This window comes from Vidua chalybeata, chromosome 22 (genome assembly GCF_026979565.1).
Source record: "Vidua chalybeata isolate OUT-0048 chromosome 22, bVidCha1 merged haplotype, whole genome shotgun sequence".
Taxonomy (NCBI): domain Eukaryota; kingdom Metazoa; phylum Chordata; class Aves; order Passeriformes; family Viduidae; genus Vidua; species Vidua chalybeata.
In genome coordinates this window covers 2,642,187-2,662,260 of record NC_071551.1, presented here as the reverse complement: position 1 = coordinate 2,662,260, position 20,074 = coordinate 2,642,187, and the positions used below count along the sequence as shown (strand labels likewise).

The 20,074-nt window shown below is 51.2% G+C and overlaps 1 protein-coding gene across 2 annotated transcripts in view; it reads right to left on the bottom strand.

Annotated features, from left to right (window-relative positions):
• Nucleotides 1–17,604, bottom strand: part of CCDC30 (coiled-coil domain containing 30) — a 35,067-nt gene extending 17,463 nt beyond the window's left edge. Inside the window, exons 1-9 of one of the 2 annotated variants that reach the window (XM_053962838.1) lie at nt 17,530–17,604; nt 17,155–17,322; nt 16,219–16,339; nt 9,652–9,827; nt 7,395–7,548; nt 4,584–4,699; nt 2,659–2,751; nt 1,875–1,963; nt 867–1,059 (exon numbers count right to left, since the gene is read on the bottom strand). In XM_053962838.1, the coding sequence (XP_053818813.1) occupies nt 867–1,059; nt 1,875–1,963; nt 2,659–2,751; nt 4,584–4,699; nt 7,395–7,548; nt 9,652–9,827; nt 16,219–16,339; nt 17,155–17,322; nt 17,530–17,553 (1,134 nt within the window). In that variant the 5' untranslated portion in view covers nt 17,554–17,604. Of the gene's footprint in view, nt 1–866; nt 1,060–1,874; nt 1,964–2,658; nt 2,752–4,583; nt 4,700–7,394; nt 7,549–9,651; nt 9,828–16,218; nt 16,340–17,154; nt 17,323–17,507 lie in introns of both variants that reach the window. The other variant, XM_053962839.1, reaches the window with a different exon arrangement.
• Between the last annotated feature and the right edge of the window lie 2,470 nt (nt 17,605–20,074).

Below are 20,074 nucleotides of genomic sequence, written 5' to 3'. Positions count from 1 at the left end.
GCAGGAATAGATCCAGGTAACCCTGGGATGAGGGCACCCAAAATCAAGTAGGACCCAGGTTAGGAAGATGCTGCTGAGGTCACATTTTGATCAAGATTGAGCAAAGCTTCTCAAGATGGATCTCAGAGCTCTTCCAGGAGAGGTGACCAGCCCCACTCACAGCAGCTGCTGCACCACAAGATAGGAAAAATTCCCTGTCCCTCCATTTGTGCATTCAGAGGGATATTCCCAGGCACTGTAGATCCTGGGCCTTCACACTCAGCACCATTTGACACATCTCCAAGATCCTGACCCTCAGGAAAAGCCAAAGTGCAATCTTCTGCCACCAGGGCACTTAACTGGTGATATTTCCTGGGATCAAGGAGCATCAGTGTCCCAGACAGTAGGGTCAGATGCAATACTGGGAAGGAATTGTTCCCTGTGAGGTGGTGAGGCCCTGGGATAGGCTGCCCAGAGAAGCTGTGGCTGCCCCTGGATCCCTGGAAGTGCCCAAGGCCAGGCTGGACGGGGCTTGGAGCACCCTGGGGTAGAGCAAGGCCCATGGCAGGGGTGGGACTCGATGGGCTTTAGGGACCCTTCCCAATCAAACCAGGCTGGGATTCTGTGAGGGGGAACAGGAGATGGAAAATACAACACTGCCATAACACAGGAATCTGCACTTCCAACCAAGAGTCATTTACTCCCTGCTGATACTTTTTCCTTCCCCCTCTCTGCCAAACTAGCAGATTTTTCTGGCTGTTTTTGTTGTCAAACTAAACACAGCAGAGTGCAGGGCCAGGTCAAACATCATTCTATTTTTCCAATCAGAGAGAAAAGTAGATGGAATGAAAGAAACCCAAACCTTGTCTCTCCTATTCCTTACTCACTTTCTGGTGCAGTCCCTCCACCTCGCTCTCCAGCTGTTGCTTCTCTTGCTTGGTTTGGATCTGTGTCTCTCCCAGAATTGATTCCAGCTCCTCATTGCGCTCAACCAAACCCTTGCGCTCCTGCTCCAGTTTTTGCAGCTTGTGAAGGAGCTGGGAATTCCTGCCCTCAATGCTCTCCATGGCTTCCCGGCACCTGCACACCAAAAGCCAGCATCACCAAGGCTGGAACTGCATCCCAACTGCTCCCCACCAGCGAGGAAAAGCCAAGGTGTTCCTCACACTCTCCTGCTGATTTCCAGTCTCACATCCAGCATGGCCTGTGCCTGTCCTTATTTAGATGGGAATTAGGGGTGATGGGATCTCCACAAGGGATGATGAATGTCTGGGCAGGAAAGAGGTCAGGCACGAGGCTGCCAACAGCAAAGAGATAACAGCAAATTCAGCTGCTTGAGGTGGAGAACAGGCTTGGGAATCTGAAGGGAAAAGGGTCAGAGGGCTTTTTGAAGAGGATCAGCTCCCCTTTCCTCCCTGAACCTGCCAGACAAGGTGCAGCACCTGCTGAGCAGATAATGGGAGAACAAAGCTTTGAATTCCCTTAGAAATCCCTGTTTGCTTATTTATGGTTGAAAGGCAGGTGTTTTGGTGCATGCCTGGAAAGCAACCAAATGCAAAGAAAACTTCCCAGCACTAAAACAGGTTTAAAATCAAGGTTTTTAAACAACATGATTTTTAAACAACAGGTTTTTTGTCTCTGGAGAGCCCTAAAAGTCCAACTCTCTTTTTTTAGGAAATCAACTAACTGGAGGAAGTATCAGCATTTAACTGGAAGAAGTGATTCCTCAGGACTGCATCTCCTCCAAATTTTCCCATTTGGGAGTAAAAGAACAAAGTCCTGAAGAGTATTTAAAACAATTCAATAATCAAATAATCCTTCAAGAGAGAGCATCAGTGACACAGCACCAGGAACCAGTGGAAGTACAAGGGGTGAAGGATTTCTACACCTCTCACCTTTTGTGGAGAGTTTCAACTCCTTGATCTCCATGTTCCTGATATGGGGCACCTCCATCAGGTCCTGCTTCTTCCTGGGTGCCCTGTGCCTGAGAGAAAATCAACATTAGCACAGAAATAGGATTGAGATCCCAGAATCCCAGGATGGATTGGGTTGGAGGGACCTTAAAGCTCATCCTGTTCCATGGGCAGGGACACCTTCCTCTATCCCACGTTGCTCCAAGCCCCATCCAACCTGGCCTTGGACACTTCCAGGGATCCAGATCCAGCTTCTCTGGGCAAACTGTGCCAGGGCCTCACCACTGCCAGAGCCAGGAATTCCTTCCCCATATCCCATCCATCCCTGCCCTCTGGCAGTGGGAAGCCATTCCCCCTTCTCCTGGCACTCCATCCCTTGTCCCCAGTCCCTCTCCAGCTCTCCTGGAGCTCCTTTAGGCCCTGCAAGGGGCTCTGAGGTCTCCCTGCAGCCTTCCCTTCTCCAGGAGAAACCCCCAGCTTTCCCAGCCTGGCTCCAGAGCAGAGAGCTCCAGCCCTCAGAGCATCTCCCTGGCCTCCTCATGCAGCTCCAGCAGCTCCACATCTTTGCCATGTGAGCACTGAGTGAGTCCAAGGCCACCCACGTCTCTCAGAAATAAAACACAAGAGCACATCAGCTTCATCTCTCAGCCCTAGGAGCCAGCTCCTCCAACCCCAGAACACCCAGGTTCTTACAGCCAGCTAGGGTCTGGGATGCAGAGGGGACCATGTTTTTCTGGAATGACAAAGAAACAGCCCTTGGAAACACCTGCAGTGAGGCCATTCCAACTCCCTCTGCCGCTGCAGGCTCTGGCCTCTCACTCCGCTGGTACTCACAGATCTCCTCCTTGAGCTGCTCCACCTGCAACACAAAGCACCTGAACTGAGTTTTGGTGAACATTCCATTTTCATCTTTATTACTTATGCATTACTATTCCTCATCCTGAGGGATTGGTTGAGATCCTGTGGATGCTCCAGCTGCTGAGTGGCCTCAGATAAGGAGCAGCAAAAGTGGGAATGCTGCTGCTCCAATCCATTAAGGGATGATTTTTCTGAATTTATTTCATTTCCTGACCACACCCACATTGTGTCAGATTCCAACTGCTGTTTCTGAGGACACCTTTCAGTGTCTTCCATCCATGGGACCAATGGAATTCCATTACCAGCAGTAGCTCTTCACCCCACAGTCACAGCTCATCCCAGACCAACTGCCCAGCCTGTTCCTCCCCTACTCTTCAGAACCCACAGACAAGAAAGCACCTTTCAGGACACCAAGATGCTGTAGTCAGTAATAAAGCACATTTTCTACTTCTGTAAATTAAAAATTGGGGGGTTCCCAACTTCTGTGCCAACAGTTAAAACCCAATCCTAAAGAATAAAGGGAATTTCCTTTTAGCTTAACATGTGGCTGGAACTGATCTCAACCTGGCTACATTTTTTCCTGTTCAGTGACCAAAATATATTACACGTATCTGTATGGTTTTTGTCTATATAGACATATATTATTTTTTTTAATATTTTATTTCTACTTTTTTATAAGCTATTCATACACTTCTGTATCCAGAATAACTGAAAGGAGCAATGTCCTACAGCAAGGAAAACATTATTTGGAATAAAAAATAGTAAACAGAGGAATTTGAACTAAATTATGGTTTTTTGCAGCTCCAGAAAGAGGCTGTGCTGTAAATACAAGGCTTGAGGTGACAGACATGGAAAAACCAGCAATTTTTTTAAATGCAAGGAACAAAACTATGAAACAATCTGTACTATAATAAATACTGTAAAATTTTGAACACCTCAAATGGGAATAAATCCCATTCAAGATATAATCTGATAAATATTATTTGAAAAGTATCTTCTCAGAGATACTTCTATTAATTTAGCAATACTCATTGGACTGCAAGAGAATTGCAGAGACAGCCAAGAGCTCTCAGTGCTGGGATGGCAGAGGCAGGCTCTCAGAGGCTGATGTAAGGAAATCAGGAGATAAGAACAGCAGTAGATTTTGTGCCCAATCATACATTTTAAGAGGAAGCAGACTCTTCTATCCCTTCCTTGTTGGCAACCTCATTAAGGAATTATCTGGTTGATAGTTCCTTAATTGCTCCTTAATTCTAGGTGGCATTTAGAGAATCCTGGCTGTATAACACCAAGCATTTAACTAATAGTAATGTAATTAACTCCATTTAGAGAACCCTCAGAAAATAAGCAAATCAATCAATGTGGCTGAGTTAAAAACCAAAGGGGCTGAGAGGAATCAAAAATTACCATAAATTACAAATGGATTTCTAACCATCTGGTGGGGGTTTTAGGCTAAACTTAGGTAAACTGAACTCTTTAATCCAGTCCAGGGAAAGGCACAAGTTCCTTACTCTATTTACACACTTGAGTTGGGGTAAACACTGATAGCAGGGAGCTGATCCCTCTCCATGGGCACAGGAAAATGTGTCCCAAAGTTTTCAAGCCACCACCCAGTTGGAGTCCCCCAAACTCCTCCTGCACTGAAGGAAGTTCCCAGAGCTGCATTCTGCCTACTTCCCAAATTCTACTGCTCCATGACACAGCCAAACTGCACCTCTGGAAAGACTGGGCATAGAACAGGGAGGGGAAGGGGGAAGGCAGGGCAGGTTTGGGAGCAGGGATGACTTTCAGGAGCCAGCCCAGGATTGTTGGCTTGGCTTGGTGGATCCTCACCAGCTCCAGGAACGCTTTCCTCTCCAGGTCGAGCGTCTGGACCCGTGCCCGCAGTGCCAGGATCTCCTTGTCCAGCTGCTTGTTGTGCTCCATGGCCCTCTGGAGCTCAGTCCTGTCTGGAGACAGCAGCACCAGGAACGTGGTCACTGGTCCAAGCATGGATTCTAGGCTGATCCCACACATGGGAAGGTGGGAGGCAGCATGGACATGTCCCACATCCACTGGAAACACATCCTGCATCCACTGGGAATACAGGGGAATACATCTTCCATCCACTGGGAATACATCCTGCATCCATGTGGGAGCACATCCCACATCCACGTGGTAACACATCCTCATGGGACACATCCACGTGGGAACACATCCCACATCCATGCCCTCTCCCTCTCACAGCAAAGGTTGATGTCCCTGGAGATCCAGGTTCAACAGCAGTCTCTCCATCATTATTCCAGGGATTCAGTTTACCTCTGGATCATGGAGGTAAAACCTCATTTAAATCACTCACCTCATCCAATATAGGTTTCACTTTCTCTATGGGAAACCTCAACATTTTCACCATAAAATCCATCACTGCCACAAGCAGGAACACAATCCCAGCCAATGTATTCATGCTGTCCACACATTAAAATGGAATGGAATGGCTACAACTGGAAAAATTGTGCACCAATTTTTCTATGGATCAATGGATCAATAAATAAATTAATCCCAACACCAATTAATGCACATTCCCAATACTTCCAGGGCAGAAATAGGAAGAGGTGTTTGCATTATTAGCACATGTTGAGGACACACTGGTATCCTCCTGTCTTGGGGAGACAATTTTTCCTTAAAGAAAAGGGAAGAAACATTATTCCCTTTTCAGCTTAACATTAGGCACAGGAAATTTTAAACTTAAATTTGTCTTCTATTCAGGCAAAAAAAAAATCTACTTTTTTGGTTCTACCTTGGAAAAAGCAACAAATTCCTTTTTCAAACAAGGATTTTCAGTTGTGCCATTTAAAATAAAAAGCAAAGAACCTCTCCACCTCCACAGAATGACAGAATGGGTTGGGTTGGAAGGGGACCTTGAAGATTATCTCATTCCAACCCCCATCTTCCACCAGAATGGAAATTTTACTCAAAAGCCTGTTGACCACTACACAAATTTATTATAAAATTATGATAAAATTATGATTAAAAGGTTGATGAAAGGATAATAAAATTCCAGCTCTTTTCCTCTTGCAAAAATTCTGACCACCCCCTATTTTCCCATTCCTTCTCCTGTTTTTCCCCCTCAGGGTCAGCCTTCGGGGCTGACCACAGGGGTGATTCCACAAGGACAACAGTGTTGGGATGTGGCAGCCCAGTTCTGCTTTGGAAAAACCCCACAACATTCCTTATACACTTTTTAAAATACCATTTAAAGCCTTTCCTCACCAAAATCCCACTAACTGGGCTCAAACTGGTCAGGAATTCTTCCCTCCAATGCACACAAGTTATCACTGAACAAAAATATTCTGTTTAAGGGGTTTTACTACAGATGAGTGACCCCAGTCTAGGTTTTTAGTAGCAAATCAATTAATTCCCAGAGCAGCTGGCTCAGAGCTCGCCAGGAGGAGAAGCTGTGCAGAGACACAGAGCCAGGGAAGCCACTGGGACATTGCCACCCTCATTTTGCACACACAGAGACAAACCCCAGAGCCAAAACAAGCATTAAACCCTTACTCACATTTTGTAAAGCTTTGTATTCATCTAGCACCTCATAAAGCACAGATTTCCCTGCGCAGGCTACAATCCATGGGAGTCCCAGGCTGGAGCTGTCCGTGCTCCAGAGAGTCAGCACTGAAACTGCCACATCACTCATCCCATCCCTGGGGACTATGGATCAATCCCCACCCAGTACAGGGATGAAAAGGCTGGGAATGATGGGACTGGAGGCTGGAGAGGAGTTGGCAGGGCTGGAGAGAAACTCTCAGGTCCTTGTGCTGTGTGTGAGCACCAAGGGGAGCCCCAGGATGTGCAATTCTGCTCTAAACCTGCCCCAGATAGTGCCAATCTCCTGAAGGTAGCTGGTCCCTGCAAAGGCACACGGGGCTGGGATGAGTCACCTCATTCCAGTTGCTGCTCTCCAATGAAATTCTGCATCACAGATTTGGGGACAATGCAAGGAATCCCCCAAAACAGCATCCAGACCTGTGTGTCACTAAGGACATTTTCCATGGACATTTCACTCCAAGAGCAGCTTTACCACGTGTCCCTCCAGAAAACTGTTTATTTCTACAGTGAGAATTTATTAAAAAATCCTACTAATAAATAACACTTCAGGGCTGGTCAACAGTTATTTCAAGAAGGAGGTAAAAGGGAATATTCTCAGCAAGGACAATGTATCCAATCACTTCCCCACTGCTGCACTTAGTAAGGATCCTATGGAGGCAACATCCCAAACTGTACCTGGAGAGCCCTGGGATAAGAGGTCCAGCTCTGCTAACTAACCCTGTGCACATGGTAATTCAGCTACTCTGCTTCCAGGCCAAGTCATCATTCCCTCCCCATCCCCTCCCAGGGCAGAAAGCTCTCCCTGGAGAGGAGATAGGAAATTCCCAGGGACAGGAAATTCGTCCAGACTGTGCAGCTGCATCACAGATCAGAGAAGCCCAGTCTCAGAATTAATGGATTTGTGACTGTTAACGACAGCATTCCCACCTCCTACGGAGCAGGCTGACTCCTGGCACTGGTTTTCCCACATTCCAAACAGAGAGGACAGAGGACAGACTGCCCCTGCCTCCCCAGGGCTAAGAGCATGCCAGGAGTGGCCACCAGAGCAGCACTTACCTGCTCCACTCTTCTCTCTGCTTTGTGTATCCAGCCCTTCTGCCAGCCTCTGGATATCTTCCTGGGATACCACCAGCCTCTGTGGGGCCTCATCCACATCTCCCACAACTCCTGCAGGCAAAGCTTGTTCCCTCTCCAGCTCTTCCCTGCAGAACTGAAGCACAAGGGTTAATGTGCCAATGGAAATGAGGAACTCTGTGGAGATGTGACCAAGGCAGAGCTGTTTGTCACCCCCTCCATGCTGGTCCCATTGGAAAATGTGTATTTCCTCATCTCCAGTGCCAGTTCTGGGACAAAGCAAAGGCAGGAGATGCCCTGCCCCGAAATGTGAGGTGTTCCCTGGGTCTCAGAAGAAGGGATTATTTCCTGCCCAGGCTGGACACAGCGTAAGGATGAGGCTGTGACACTGTTTGGACTCTGGGTTTTTTACTCTAAACCCAGTAAAAACCCTCCCAATCTGCTTGAGGACAAACTTGAAATGAGGGAGAGCAGAAGTGTGATGAAGAACAGCTAAGGGGGCTGGGAAAGGGGCTCAGCCTGGAGAAAAGGAGGCTCAGGGGGGACCTTGTGGCTCTGCACAGCTCCTGACAGGAGGGGACAGCCAGGAGGGGCTCAGGTTCTGCTCCCAGGAAACAAGGATGGGACAAGAGGGAATGGTGTCAAGCTATGCCAGGGGAGGTTAGGATCAGATATTAGGGATCATTTCCTCATAGAAAGGGTGGTCAGACGTTGGAATGGGCTGCCCAGGGCAGTGGTGGAGTCACCATCCCTTGGAAGTGTTCTAAAACCCTCTGGATGTGGCACTAGGGGAACATGGGTTAGTGGTGGCCCTAGCAGTGCTGGGGGAATGGTTGAACTCAGTGATCTTGGAGGGCATTGGCAATCACCTCGGTGATTCTATGAAATCCCAACTATGGAGCCAGCAGGAAAATGTGTATTTCCTTCTTTCTGTCTCCCCAGGAAGCTGTGTGCATTCCTGCTGCTGTGGGAATTCAGCTCCCAGTGCCTGACAGGTGTGAGCAGAGCCAGCCTTGCACACAGAGATGCTCCTGAATCAAAGCACCACCAGCCCAGGGCCATGTGTCCCTGAGTACTGCCATGTGTCCCTTGGCACTGCCATGTGTCCCTCAGTACTGCCATGTGTCCCTTGGCACTGCCATGTGTCCCTTGGCAGTGCCATGTGTCCCTTGGCACTGCCATGTGTCCCTTGGCACTGCCATGTGCCCCTTGGCACTGCCATGTGTCCCTTGGCACTGCCATGTGTCCCTTGGCACTGCCATGTGTCCCTTGGCACTGCCATGTGTCCCTTGGCACTGCCATGTGTCCCTCAGTACTGCCATGTGTCCCTTGGCACTGCCATGTGTCCCTCAGTACTGCCATGTGTCCCTTGGCACTGCCATGTGTCCCTCAGTACTGCCATGTGTCCCTTGGCACTGCCATGTGTCCCTCGGCACTGCCATGTGTCCCTCAGTACTGCCATGTGTCCCTCGGTACTGCCATGTGTCCCTTGGCACTGCCATGTGTCCCTCAGTACTGCCATGTGTCCCTCAGTACTGCCATGTGTCCCTCAGTACTGCCATGTGTCCCTCAGTACTGCCATGTGTCCCTCAGTACTGCCATGTGTCCCTCAGTACTGCCATGTGTCCCTTGGCACTGCCATGTGTCCCTCAGTACTGCCATGTGTCCCTGAGTACTGCCATGTGTCCCTTGGCACTGCCATGTGTCCCTCGGTACTGCCATGTGTCCCTCAGTACTGCCATGTGTCCCTTGGCACTGCCATGTGTCCCTCAGGATCATGAGGGGGATTTTCAGTTCCAACATATCTTGATTTAGAAGGGTTAGGGTTACCATGCCTTATACTTGGCAGGAATGTTTCCACCAGAGTTATCCCAAACCCTTGTGAAAATCCATCAGTTCTCCCAGCTCCTCCTGGGAGCTCTGTGGGTTCACTATTTTTTAAAGACCTCTGATTTCCTGGCCTGCCCATGAGAGCTGGACAGCTGTGCCAGGGCCTCACCACCCTCACAGCCAGGAATTCCTTCCCAATATCCAATCTAGACATATTCTGTCAGTTTGAAACCATTCCCCTTGTCCTGGCATTCCAGACTCTCACAAATACTCCATCTTTCTTGTAATTCTTTCAAGTATTTCAGACCCAAGACTCCACAGTGGCCTCAGAGACAGGAGAAACAATTTTCATTACAGAAATATCCCCAAAATATTCCTTTCCCGCAGCCTGCCACGGAGCAGGAGGTACCTGGAGCCCATCAATGCTGCTGTGGGATTCCAGCTGCCGGGCTGCCACTTCCAGCTTTCCCAGCAGCGCCGCCCGCTCCACCAGGAAATACGCCACTTGTTCACTGGCAGCACTGCAGGAGATCTGGGATAAACCTTCCTGCTCCAGCATCTCCTCCACCTCCTTCAGCTGGGTTTCTGCAAGGCAAGCCTTGGTGTCAGCAGAGGAGAAACAAAGGGCAGGGTTTCCCGGAGATCTGTCCCAGTTCCTCTGAACATTTCTCACCACAACAGTCCCGTTTCTCCTGGAGCCCAACAACTCCTCACATCTCTCCTGCCTCCCACTTCCCTCACTGCCTCCCTGTAAGAGGCCGTCTGAAGCCCCCCTTACTCTCCTTATGCCTTCCAATTGCCACGAGGAGAAACCCCTTCCCCCTCTGCAGTTCTGGCTTGGAGGGAGTGCAGGTGCAACTGTTGTACCGTCACGCTGGCTGTTCCAAACCAGGCCTGACATGGAATTGGCAAGGAGTTGGCAAGGAGTTGGCAAGGAGTTGGCAAGGAGTTGGCAAGGAGTTGGCAAGGACCTGGCATGGACCCAGCAAAGAACGGCCCACTGCATATTTGCCCACTCTCCACCCTTAAGCCGAATGAACTTTTGGGGTGACTCTAGTGGTCTCTCACTGAAGACCCCTCACCTGCCTCATTACCACTGTGACAGATGGAGATGGAAAACCCTGCTCCCAAGGACTGAGACTGAGACCCTTGCCACAGGGAGTGGGGAAGAGGATGGTGTGACCACTAATGACATGACCTGTTCTCTTTCAGTAGCTCCAATGGACTTATTCTCCATTGTGTTCGTCCTGCCTTGGTGGTTTCAGTGGACTCACCTGTTCCCCCCTCAGCAATCACAACAGACTCTCATTGTCCTGCATGTTCCCCCCTTTCCTCTGTGGACTATAACTGGACCCCTGAGTTGACCAGAACTTCGGAGACTCCCCTGACACGACAGACGGATCCCCATCGTCCGGACCACTGAGGATCTCGCCTGTGTTGGTAGCTATTCCCATACCCCTCTTCTCTCTCTCTCTCTCCTTTTATCTCCTTTCCGATCCCCCACTCTCACATTTACTGTTTTGGCCCCTAATAAAGGTGCATTTGTTGTGATTAACTGATGGTCCCCTGCTGTTTGCCTTTTTGCACTTTTGGGGTTGGTGAAAAGAACCATCACGATTCCTTTGTCCCTGCGGGCAGATCGTGACACTCCCATTCCCTGCTATCCATTATCTCAGCCTTATTCCCTCTCTCCCAAGGTTTCTCTTCACATACCCTTCCCTGCCTGCTAAGCATGTGACAGCACCTGCTCCCCCCAGGCAGAGTTCTCCCAAGCTGGTTTATCCTCAGCCCCTTCAACCCCAAGTACAGCTTGGTAGAAACTAAACACCAGATTAAACAGAGAACCAGAGAATCATTAAGGTTGAAAAGACTTCCAAGATCATCAGTTCTGACCCTCAGATCATCAATTCCAGCCTTGGAGAAAAACCAAACAGACTGACACGGAAACAAAGATGTTTTCTTTGGCAGGAGACACACAAACCACCAGATCATTCCTAGAGAGTGTCACTATTTTCCCAAGGAACGTCTAGGAAGAAGGCAGATCTGAACCCCTTTAAGAATTAAACTGCCAGTGCTGCAATATTTATCCAAAAATTCTAGCCAGGAAGACTCTGTACTGGGAAAAACTTCCAGACTCAAGGATCTCTAAGGCAGAAAGGTGACAAGAAGACTTGCAGGAGTCAGTTTATGGCTGGGCACCGTTGTGTTTGTGCAAACAACAGTTGTTAAAAATACCCCCTGGTTGGTGTGGTTGGAATTTACCTGCCAGGAGAAAATGAGGAACCTTTGGTGTCTGGCATGATGAGGGCAGCAACTCCTGCATTGGATCCAGCAGCTTGTGGAGCTAGGGAAGGGCTTTTCAAACACTCCCTGTGTAATTCATATTAAAACCAAAGCCAACTGACCAAATTTCTAGCCCAAACCAGATTGTAAAGGCTTCCAAGTGTTGTAAGATGGGAAGTGCAGGGAGCTGCATAGAGGTAGGAGGGATATTCACACTCTTTCCCTGCTCAGGGATCTGGAGTTGGACAGCAGAGGTTCAGCAGAGCAAATATTCCTCAGACACAGGACATGCAGAGCCCTGGACAAGCGTGTCCCTCACTCTCATGCACTGATTTAACACAGGACCCAGCACAACCACGTCCCGAGGCCCCGATCGATCCCATGTTTCCACTCCGCGCTTCGCAGCCGGCTCCATCCAGTCCAGTGGATGGAAAACACCCTGCGGTTTCCCAGGCGTCTTCCCCAGGGAGACAAAGCACAGCCTGCTCAATACAGGGTCAAACAGGGCTCCCCAGCAGCTTCCTGCTGCAGCACAGCTCACAAGGCAGTTTGCAGGATCAAAACTGCTCCTGGTGCCTCGGGAAGAGCCCATGGATCACACTAAACTGAACCCCAACCTGCCTGGCAGCTCCCTCCCACGGTTTTGCCAAATCCCAGCTGAAATGAACAGAAACTGCTCTGGTTTATGCCCAGGATGGGACCCCCTGTGCCCTGAGCCACCTTCACCTGCCAGTGTCCTCCTTGTCCCCAGCTTGCAATGCAGGGTGAAGTGGCATCATTTTAGATCCCAGACATATTCCAGAGGCTGGAGAGGAAAAAGGATTTGTGAGGATGAGGGGGGTCTGCCCACACAACACAGGTTACCTATGAGTAAACCCCACTGACTCCTTACAAACCCCTTCCCTCCCTCATCCAGTGTTTGGGAAAAGCCAACCCCTGCCCCAGGCACTGTCACACAACAGCTCCACTGGCATCTCCCACCTCTGTCCATGCTTGTTTGGAAGCAAATTTTACATTAATATTTGTATTTTCCTACCCCAGGAATACTCTGAGAAACAGCAGCCACCTCACCTCACCACAGCCCTACATCCTCCAGCCCTGCTGGGTGTGTTTAACCTGCCCAGCTGTTACAACAAACAAGCTCAGACCATGACTGTGTCTTCTTTTTATTCCACTTTTAAATAAATCCAGGCAGCTCCCCCAGTGCTGTGTTCCAGTGCCATTCCAGTTGTTTCTCAGGAAGGCTTTTGGGAGCGCCATCGATCTGCCCTCCAACAACACCCAGTGCATTCAGCGAGAGCATCAGAAGCGGATCAGGAACTGCCTGGAGGGAAGGAAAAATGTCACTCTGGACAGAGGTATCAGATGAGGTGACGCTCAGCTCGATGGCCCAGCATCAACCAGCCTTGGCTGCTCCCTGTAGGAACCTCTGAGCCTGGCACGGGCAGGAAGCAAATGTGCAAGCACAGATTTACTCTTCATCTTCAAAAACTGCTCAGTGTCAGTCACCAGCAGTAACCATCCTCAGGGTCTAAAGGAGGGCTGGAGAGAGACTTTGACCAAGGGCCTGGAGTGCCAGGACAAGGGGGAATGGCTTCCCACTGACATAGGGTAGGGTTAGATGGGATGCTGGGAAGAATTTCTTGGCTGTGAGGGTGGGCAGGCCCTGGCACAGGGTGCTCAGAGCAGCTGTGGCTGCACCATCCCTGGAAGTGTCAAGGCCAGGTTGGATGGGACTTGGAGCAACCTGGGACACTGGAAAGTGTTCCTGCCCATGGTAGGGTGTGGAATGGGATGAGCTTAAGATCCCTTCCAACCCAACCCATTCCATAATTACACGATTTTATGAAACAGCTTTTAACAGATCAAGTTGCTCTAAGTGATCCCAGACCAAGCAGAGTTTCTGATTTGTTTGCCTGCTGTTGGAAGAGGGTGTGTGCCCACACGGGGGGCTCCGGGCTCCTTTCCCCAGCTCTCAGCTCAGGTGTATCAGCACAGATCCTGTCCTTCACCCTGCATCATTCACAGCTCAGCCTCCTCCTTTGTATCACTGGCTTGAACCAGCCACTGTCCCCAGCTGCCCCTTCCCATTCTCTTTTCAGTGCTTCCAAAAGCTACCAACCACCATCCTGTCCTCTTGCCTTGCCCACATTTTTAACAATCCCAGCAGACCACCGTCTGTCTTTCCACAAGCCCCTTCTCCCATGCCTGCTGAGACACCTGGGTGTCCTGCAAAAATAACAGGGGGAGCAAGACATGGAGCACAAACCCTATGGAGAGCAGCTGAGGGAGCTGGGGGGCCTCAGCCTGGAGAAAAGGAGGCTCAGGGGGGACCTTGTGGCTCTGCACAACTCCCTGACAGGAGGGGGCAGCCAGCTGGGATCAGGCTCTGCTCCCAGGGAACAGGGACAGGACAAGAAGAAATGGCCTCACGATGTGCCAGGGGAGGTTCAGGTTGGACATTCATTGAAAGGCTGGTCAGGCACTGGCACAGCTGCCCAGAGAAGCAGTAGAGTTACCATTCCTGGCATTGTTCAAAAAACGTGTGGATGTGGCACTTGGGGTGGGGGAATGGTTGGATTTGATGATCCTAGAGGGCTTTTCCAACCTAAACATTCCCATGGCTCCAAGAACTCTGATGAAAAGCAGGGGCCTGGGGAACAGACACAGGGATGCAGCATAGAACCCTGCAGCAGGGACACATGAGAGACCTGGAGCAGCCCAACAGAGGCCTCAGGGGTTCTGCAGCATCTCCAGCACAAGCACATCCAGCCACTCTGAACTGGAGATGGCCAGGGGGACTTTTTTATGATCTAGAACCATGGAACCACAGAATATCCTGAGCTGAAAAAGACCCACAAGGATCATCCAGTCCAACCCCTGGCCCTGCACAGACACCCCAACAATCCCACCCTGTGCATCCCTGGGAGCGTTGTCCAAAGGCTCCTGGAGCTCTGGCAGCCTCGGGGCCAGGACCATTCCCTGGGGAGCCTGGGCAGTGCCCAGCACCCTCAGGGGGAAGAACCTTTCCTGACACCCAGCCTAACCCTCCCCTGGAACAGCTCCAGCCATTCCCTCATGTCTTTTCCCTGGTCCCAGAGAGCAGAGATAAAATCCTCCTCCAGAGGAGCTGCAGCCTGGGATGAGCTCAGCCCTCAGCCTCCCCTGCTCCAGCTGAACAAACCTGGCTAAAAGGACCAGTCACTCAATGAAGTGCTCTACAAGGACCCAAAACATCTCAGTGCTGGCACCTCTCCCTGCAGGTGACAGCCCAGAGTGAGCAGGGCTTCCAGATTCTTAAATTATCCACACACATCCCAGGATAGCAGCCAATGCCAGCAGTGAGTCAACAACAAGTCCTGAACCTCAAAATCTGAGTGATATCCCAAAAAAAAAAACCCTCCAGAAACACTCTACAGCACCAAAGGCACACAACCCCCTCAGGGACAACACACTGGGAACAACTGGATGGCAACCAGCAATCCCTCCCGGACACACCGAGATCCATGGACAAGGTTCCCAGCTTCCATTCCAGGGGTAATCATTGCTCAGCAGCCTCAGGAACCCCTAAGAAATGGAGAAAGGCCAGAGGAGCAGATCCAGCAGGATGAAATTACTGCATTCCAGCTTTGGGGACATTCTGTCTGTGTCCTGCCACCTTGTGGAAAGGGAGAGAACCAGGAACGGAGTTTTCTGCCACAGCCAGGCTCCCAAGAGCTCATTATTCATTTCAACTTTTGTAAGCAGCCTTTTCACCACAAACCACGGCTTTAAAGTGCCCAGAGACATCAAATTTTTAGGTAAATCCATCTTTGGAAAGTGACACCACCAGATGTGCTCCCTGAAAACCCAACCAATGCTCAAAATTTCCCCCAAACTTCTGCATTTGCTGCCCCAAAGCCTGAATCACAAAGAAACTCTTTAAGTTGTGCCATCACCCCAAATTTTATCTTAAGACCAGAACAACACAGCACACTAAAGGAGTTAATGGTGACATGGACTATGAGCACCACTGAAAGTGCAACAGAAGACTGAAGAAAATCAAGAATTAACCTAGTAAAAGTGACCCTAGAGTTTGAAAATAAATTATTTCAAGTTAAGTAAGGGAAATCATTTGTTTAAACAAAATTACTGAAGCTCTGAGGGGCCCTGAGCAACTTGCTCTAGTGGAAGATCTCCCTGCCCATGGCTGGGGGTGGAATTGGATGAGCTTCAGCATCTCTTCCAACCAAAACCATCCTGGAATTCCGTGACAATGAACACCCAAGTTTTGAATCATCAGAACAAACAATTCCTGTCCCCCTCATTGTTTTAAAAAATGTGGGGTTTGTGTAAATCAAAGCCAAGAGCAAATTCACTGACTTGGTGGGAGCAAGAGATAACTTAGAGCTGGAAACCAAAGAGCACCATCAATTCTGGTCTTCAAACAGCCTCTGGAAGATGCTTTGTGCAACAACAGAGCTACATGGAGAAGCTGCCAAACTCCCTGAATAAAGGCAGTAAAAGCAGGCAAGAACCTCTAAATCAATTACAAATCTGTTTGAACAGCTCATTAACACTTTAAGAAACTTCTCAAGCAACCACTGAGAACTCTAAAAAAAAAAAAACAACAAAATGCTGCTCAGCTCTCCATGAAGCTCCAAACACCTGCCAGTGCATTCCCAGGGCCCACACTCCAGAGGGAAGGAATTACCCTGCTGCAGCTGTAGCTGGGCCAGCTCCAACCTGAGCTGCTCATTCTCCTTCTCATACTCAGAGGCAATGGCATCCCGCTCCTCCGTCAGGGTACGGACATGGCCCACGTAGCTTTCCACCTGGAATAAAGAAAAACCTGCTATTCCCATGCCTGCTGGTGCTTCCGGCGAGCCAGCAGCACAAAAAGTTCTCCACCCCATCACGTTTACAGGATAACCTCAAACATTTGCAGGATAATATGTCTTATGCCTTTGGGACACCTGGGAATGGTAGAAGCTTGACTGGGAGGTGGTGCAGCTATGGGGGCGCTGGGATGTGGGAGCTGCTGGGCTCACCAGGGGCTTTTGGATGCCCCATATGAGGAATGGGGATATAAACCCCAAGTTCCCAAGGGCAGCAGCATGGCAGTGACACACCTGGAGCTGCTGCAGCACAGAGGGGGGATCAGGGGATACAGGGTGGGTTAACCCCGGGGGGATTCCAGAACCACTGAGGTTGGAAAAGGCTCCCCAGTGTCCAGCCTGTGACAAAACTCTATCTTGTCACCAGACCAGAGCACTGAGTGTCACGTCCAGTTGGTCTTTGGACACCTCCAGGGATGGGGACACCATCACTGCCCTGCTCAGCCCCTACCAATGCCTGACAACTTTTTCAGTGAAGAAATTTCTCCTCGTGTCCAACCTGAATCGCCCCGGGCACAACTTGAGCCCATTCCCTCTGCTCCTGTCCCTGTTCCCTGGGAGCAGAGCCCGACCCCCCCGGCTGTCCCCTCCTGTCAGGAGCTGTGCAGAGCCACAAGGTCCCCCCTGAGCCTCCTTTGCTCCAGGCTGAGCCCCTTTTCTGCTCCCTCAGCTGCTCCTGGCGCTCCAGCCCCTTCCCAGCTCCGTTCCCTTCCCAGGACAGGCCGCAGCCGGGCCCGCTCTCCGGCCCTTACGTCTCTCATGTCCTGGGCTCGCCGCCGCTCCAGCTCGCCCAGCCGGGTCTCCGCTCGCCGCAGAAGCCGCCAGGCCAGACCCAGCTGCTCCTCGGGCGGGGCGGCGGGGTCGGCGCCCTCCGCCCGCAGCCAGCGCTGGATGGTGTCCGCCGGCACCGGGGACTCCGCCTGCGGGGCAGCCAGAGGAGCCGTGAGGGACCGGGGGGGCCGCGGGTACCCCGATCCCCTCGGGCCGACCCTGGGCTACCACCGGCCCGACCCCCCGAAATCCCCCCGGGCCGGCCGGTGCCACAGCCAATGCCCCGAGCCCCCCTGGGCTGGTCCCGGGGGTACAACCGGCCCCGGACACCCACCGGGCCGGCCCCGGACACCCACCGGGGCGGCGGCGGCCGCGTCCATGCGGCGGGACGGACCCCGGCGCCATGGCAACAGGCCACGCCCCCTGCCGCGGCCGCGCCCCCACAGCGCTGCCGTGAATTGGCCGTGTGAGGCCACGCCCCCTGTTGCGTCACGGCAGGGGAGGCCGCGCCCCCGCCACGCCCCCTCCTCGCTCAGTGCCGCCCCCTGGCGGCCGAGAGGGGCGCAGCGCCGCGCCCCCGGGGTCACGCCGGGGTCACCAAGTTTTCCCGATTTTCTTCTAAACCCCAAGTGAATCTGCTGGAGCTGAGGGGGAAGAGGGCAAGTACACGGAACCAAGCCTAGAGAACAGAAGTCTTTAGGGAGACCTCAGAAACAATGCCAGTTCCTACAAGGGACTCCAAGAGAGCTGGAGATGGACTTTGGATGAGGACATGGAGGGCCAGGACAAGATGGGACGGTTTCCCACTGCCAGGGGCAGGGTTAGATGGGATATTGGGAAGAAATTCTTCCCTGGGAGGTGGGAGGCCCTGGCATGGGCTGCCCAGAGAAGCTGTGGCTACCTCATCCCTGGAAGTGTTCCAGGACAGGTTGGATGGGACTTGGAGCAACCTCAGCCAGTGGAAGGTGGCATGAGATGAGCTTTAAAGCCCCTTGAAACCCAAAGATGACCCCAGGAGACTGAGGAACTGAAGAGCTAAGTAGGTCCACCCTGCAGAAGCAACTCACTGCCTGCAGACACTTCACAAGGGGATAGTAGAGAGAGGAGAAGAGGTACACGGCAGAGTCCAGTGAGGACCTTCCTTTGAGCCCTCCGAGATCCTCTGAAAGCCACGGACAGATCCTGGACTTGCAGGAGCCACTTCCAACTTAGGTACCACAACCAGCATTCCCAGAGTGCTGGTGCCCAAACACTGCCAGGGTGGGAGCACTCCTGGGCTTGGTTTAACCTCCCACATGGACCAGGTGCATCCCTGACGTGGGATGGGGATGGCTGGGCTCAGTTTGAGCCTAGGGAATCTTCCCAGCCAGCACTTCACAAATAGGGGCAGGTACAACGCTGGAAGCCCACAGTGTGTTCTCAAGTCCAATGAAACCCCAAGAGTCTCTGGGCCTGCTGCCCCAGTCTGCTCCTCAAAAAGCTCTGATTATTCCTCACCTTCCCAACCACCTCCGAGGAATTCCAGGACACTCTGAAGACTGTTGGTGGCATTTCTCCCAACCTTTGTCCCAACACTCCTGCAAGGGCATTTTCACCTTACACAAGTTTTTATATTCTCATCCCTGCTGGCCCATCCATGCTGTCTACAGAGACTCCAAACTAACACAAGAGAAATCCCAGACTCGACATTCCCACCAATTCCATACTGGGAGATGAAGACAGGCAATTCTTGGAGCTTATTCACCTTCTTTATTAGTCCTGGCCACAGGTAGGTTGTGCATTCCTTCTCCTGACTGAGTTACCAGCTGGACCTCTCCCCTCCTGACCAACCTGGACTTCTCCCATCACTGATGGCATCCACTGATCCCATCCTCATGCTCTTTCCTTGCTCTTCTGGTTTATTTTCCTTCTTTGCTGAGCACCCCTCACTTTCAGAGGATTGGTGCTATTACAAATTCACTGCTGCCTCCTGAACACTCCATGGTCTTGCCTCTGGAAAGGTTTCCAGCATTCCCACGTGCTGCTGTCCTTTCCTGGACCCCAGTGAATTTATTTTGAGGACAGCCCATGAGCAGACACACAGTGGACAGCAGGAGAGCTGCCCTTCAGTTTCTTGCAGGCATGAGAAACACACACTTTGAAGTTGGTAACTGTTCAAAGAGGGTTTAGATAAAACCAGGAACATTCCAGTTCTAAATCCACACAGCCAAGAGGAAGCTTCCCCTGCCAGGGTCAATCCCTGCCACCCCTTCTGCTGTCAGAGAATCATGGAATCACTAAGCCTGGAAAAGCCCTCCAAGATCATTGAGTCCAACCATTCCCCCAGCACTGCCATGTTTACCCTAAACCCTGTCCCCAAGTGCCACATCCACACTTGTTTTCAAACACTTCAAGGGATAGGGACTCCACCTATCCTGCACAGCCTGTGCTAATACTTGAAAATCTTTCCATGAACAATTTTCCCAATATCCAACCTTGAACCTCTCCTGGCACAGCCTGAGGCTGTTTCCTCATCCTCTCCCTTGCTCCCTGAGAGCAAACCCCAATCCCCCCCGGCTGTCCCCTCCTGTCAGGAGTTGTGCAGAGCCACAAGGTCCCCCTTGAGCCTCCTTTGCTCCAGGCTGAGCCCCTTTCCAGCTCCCTCAGCTTCTCCTGGTGCTCCAAACCCTTCCTTCCCCAGCTCCATTCCCTTCCCAGGACACCACCCCCCTCAGAGCCCACTCCCCCTTCTCCAACCTTGGCCTCAAGCTTGGACCCACCCTCTGTGGTCTGTGCCAAATGTGGCCTTGCCTTTGTTTACAGAGCTCTGCAGTGACCCCTGAGCCTTGTTTGGTGAGAGCTGCCCAAACACTACCTTGGAAAACCTTCTGGTGTAAATGGAATATGAAGCAAAGCAACCTT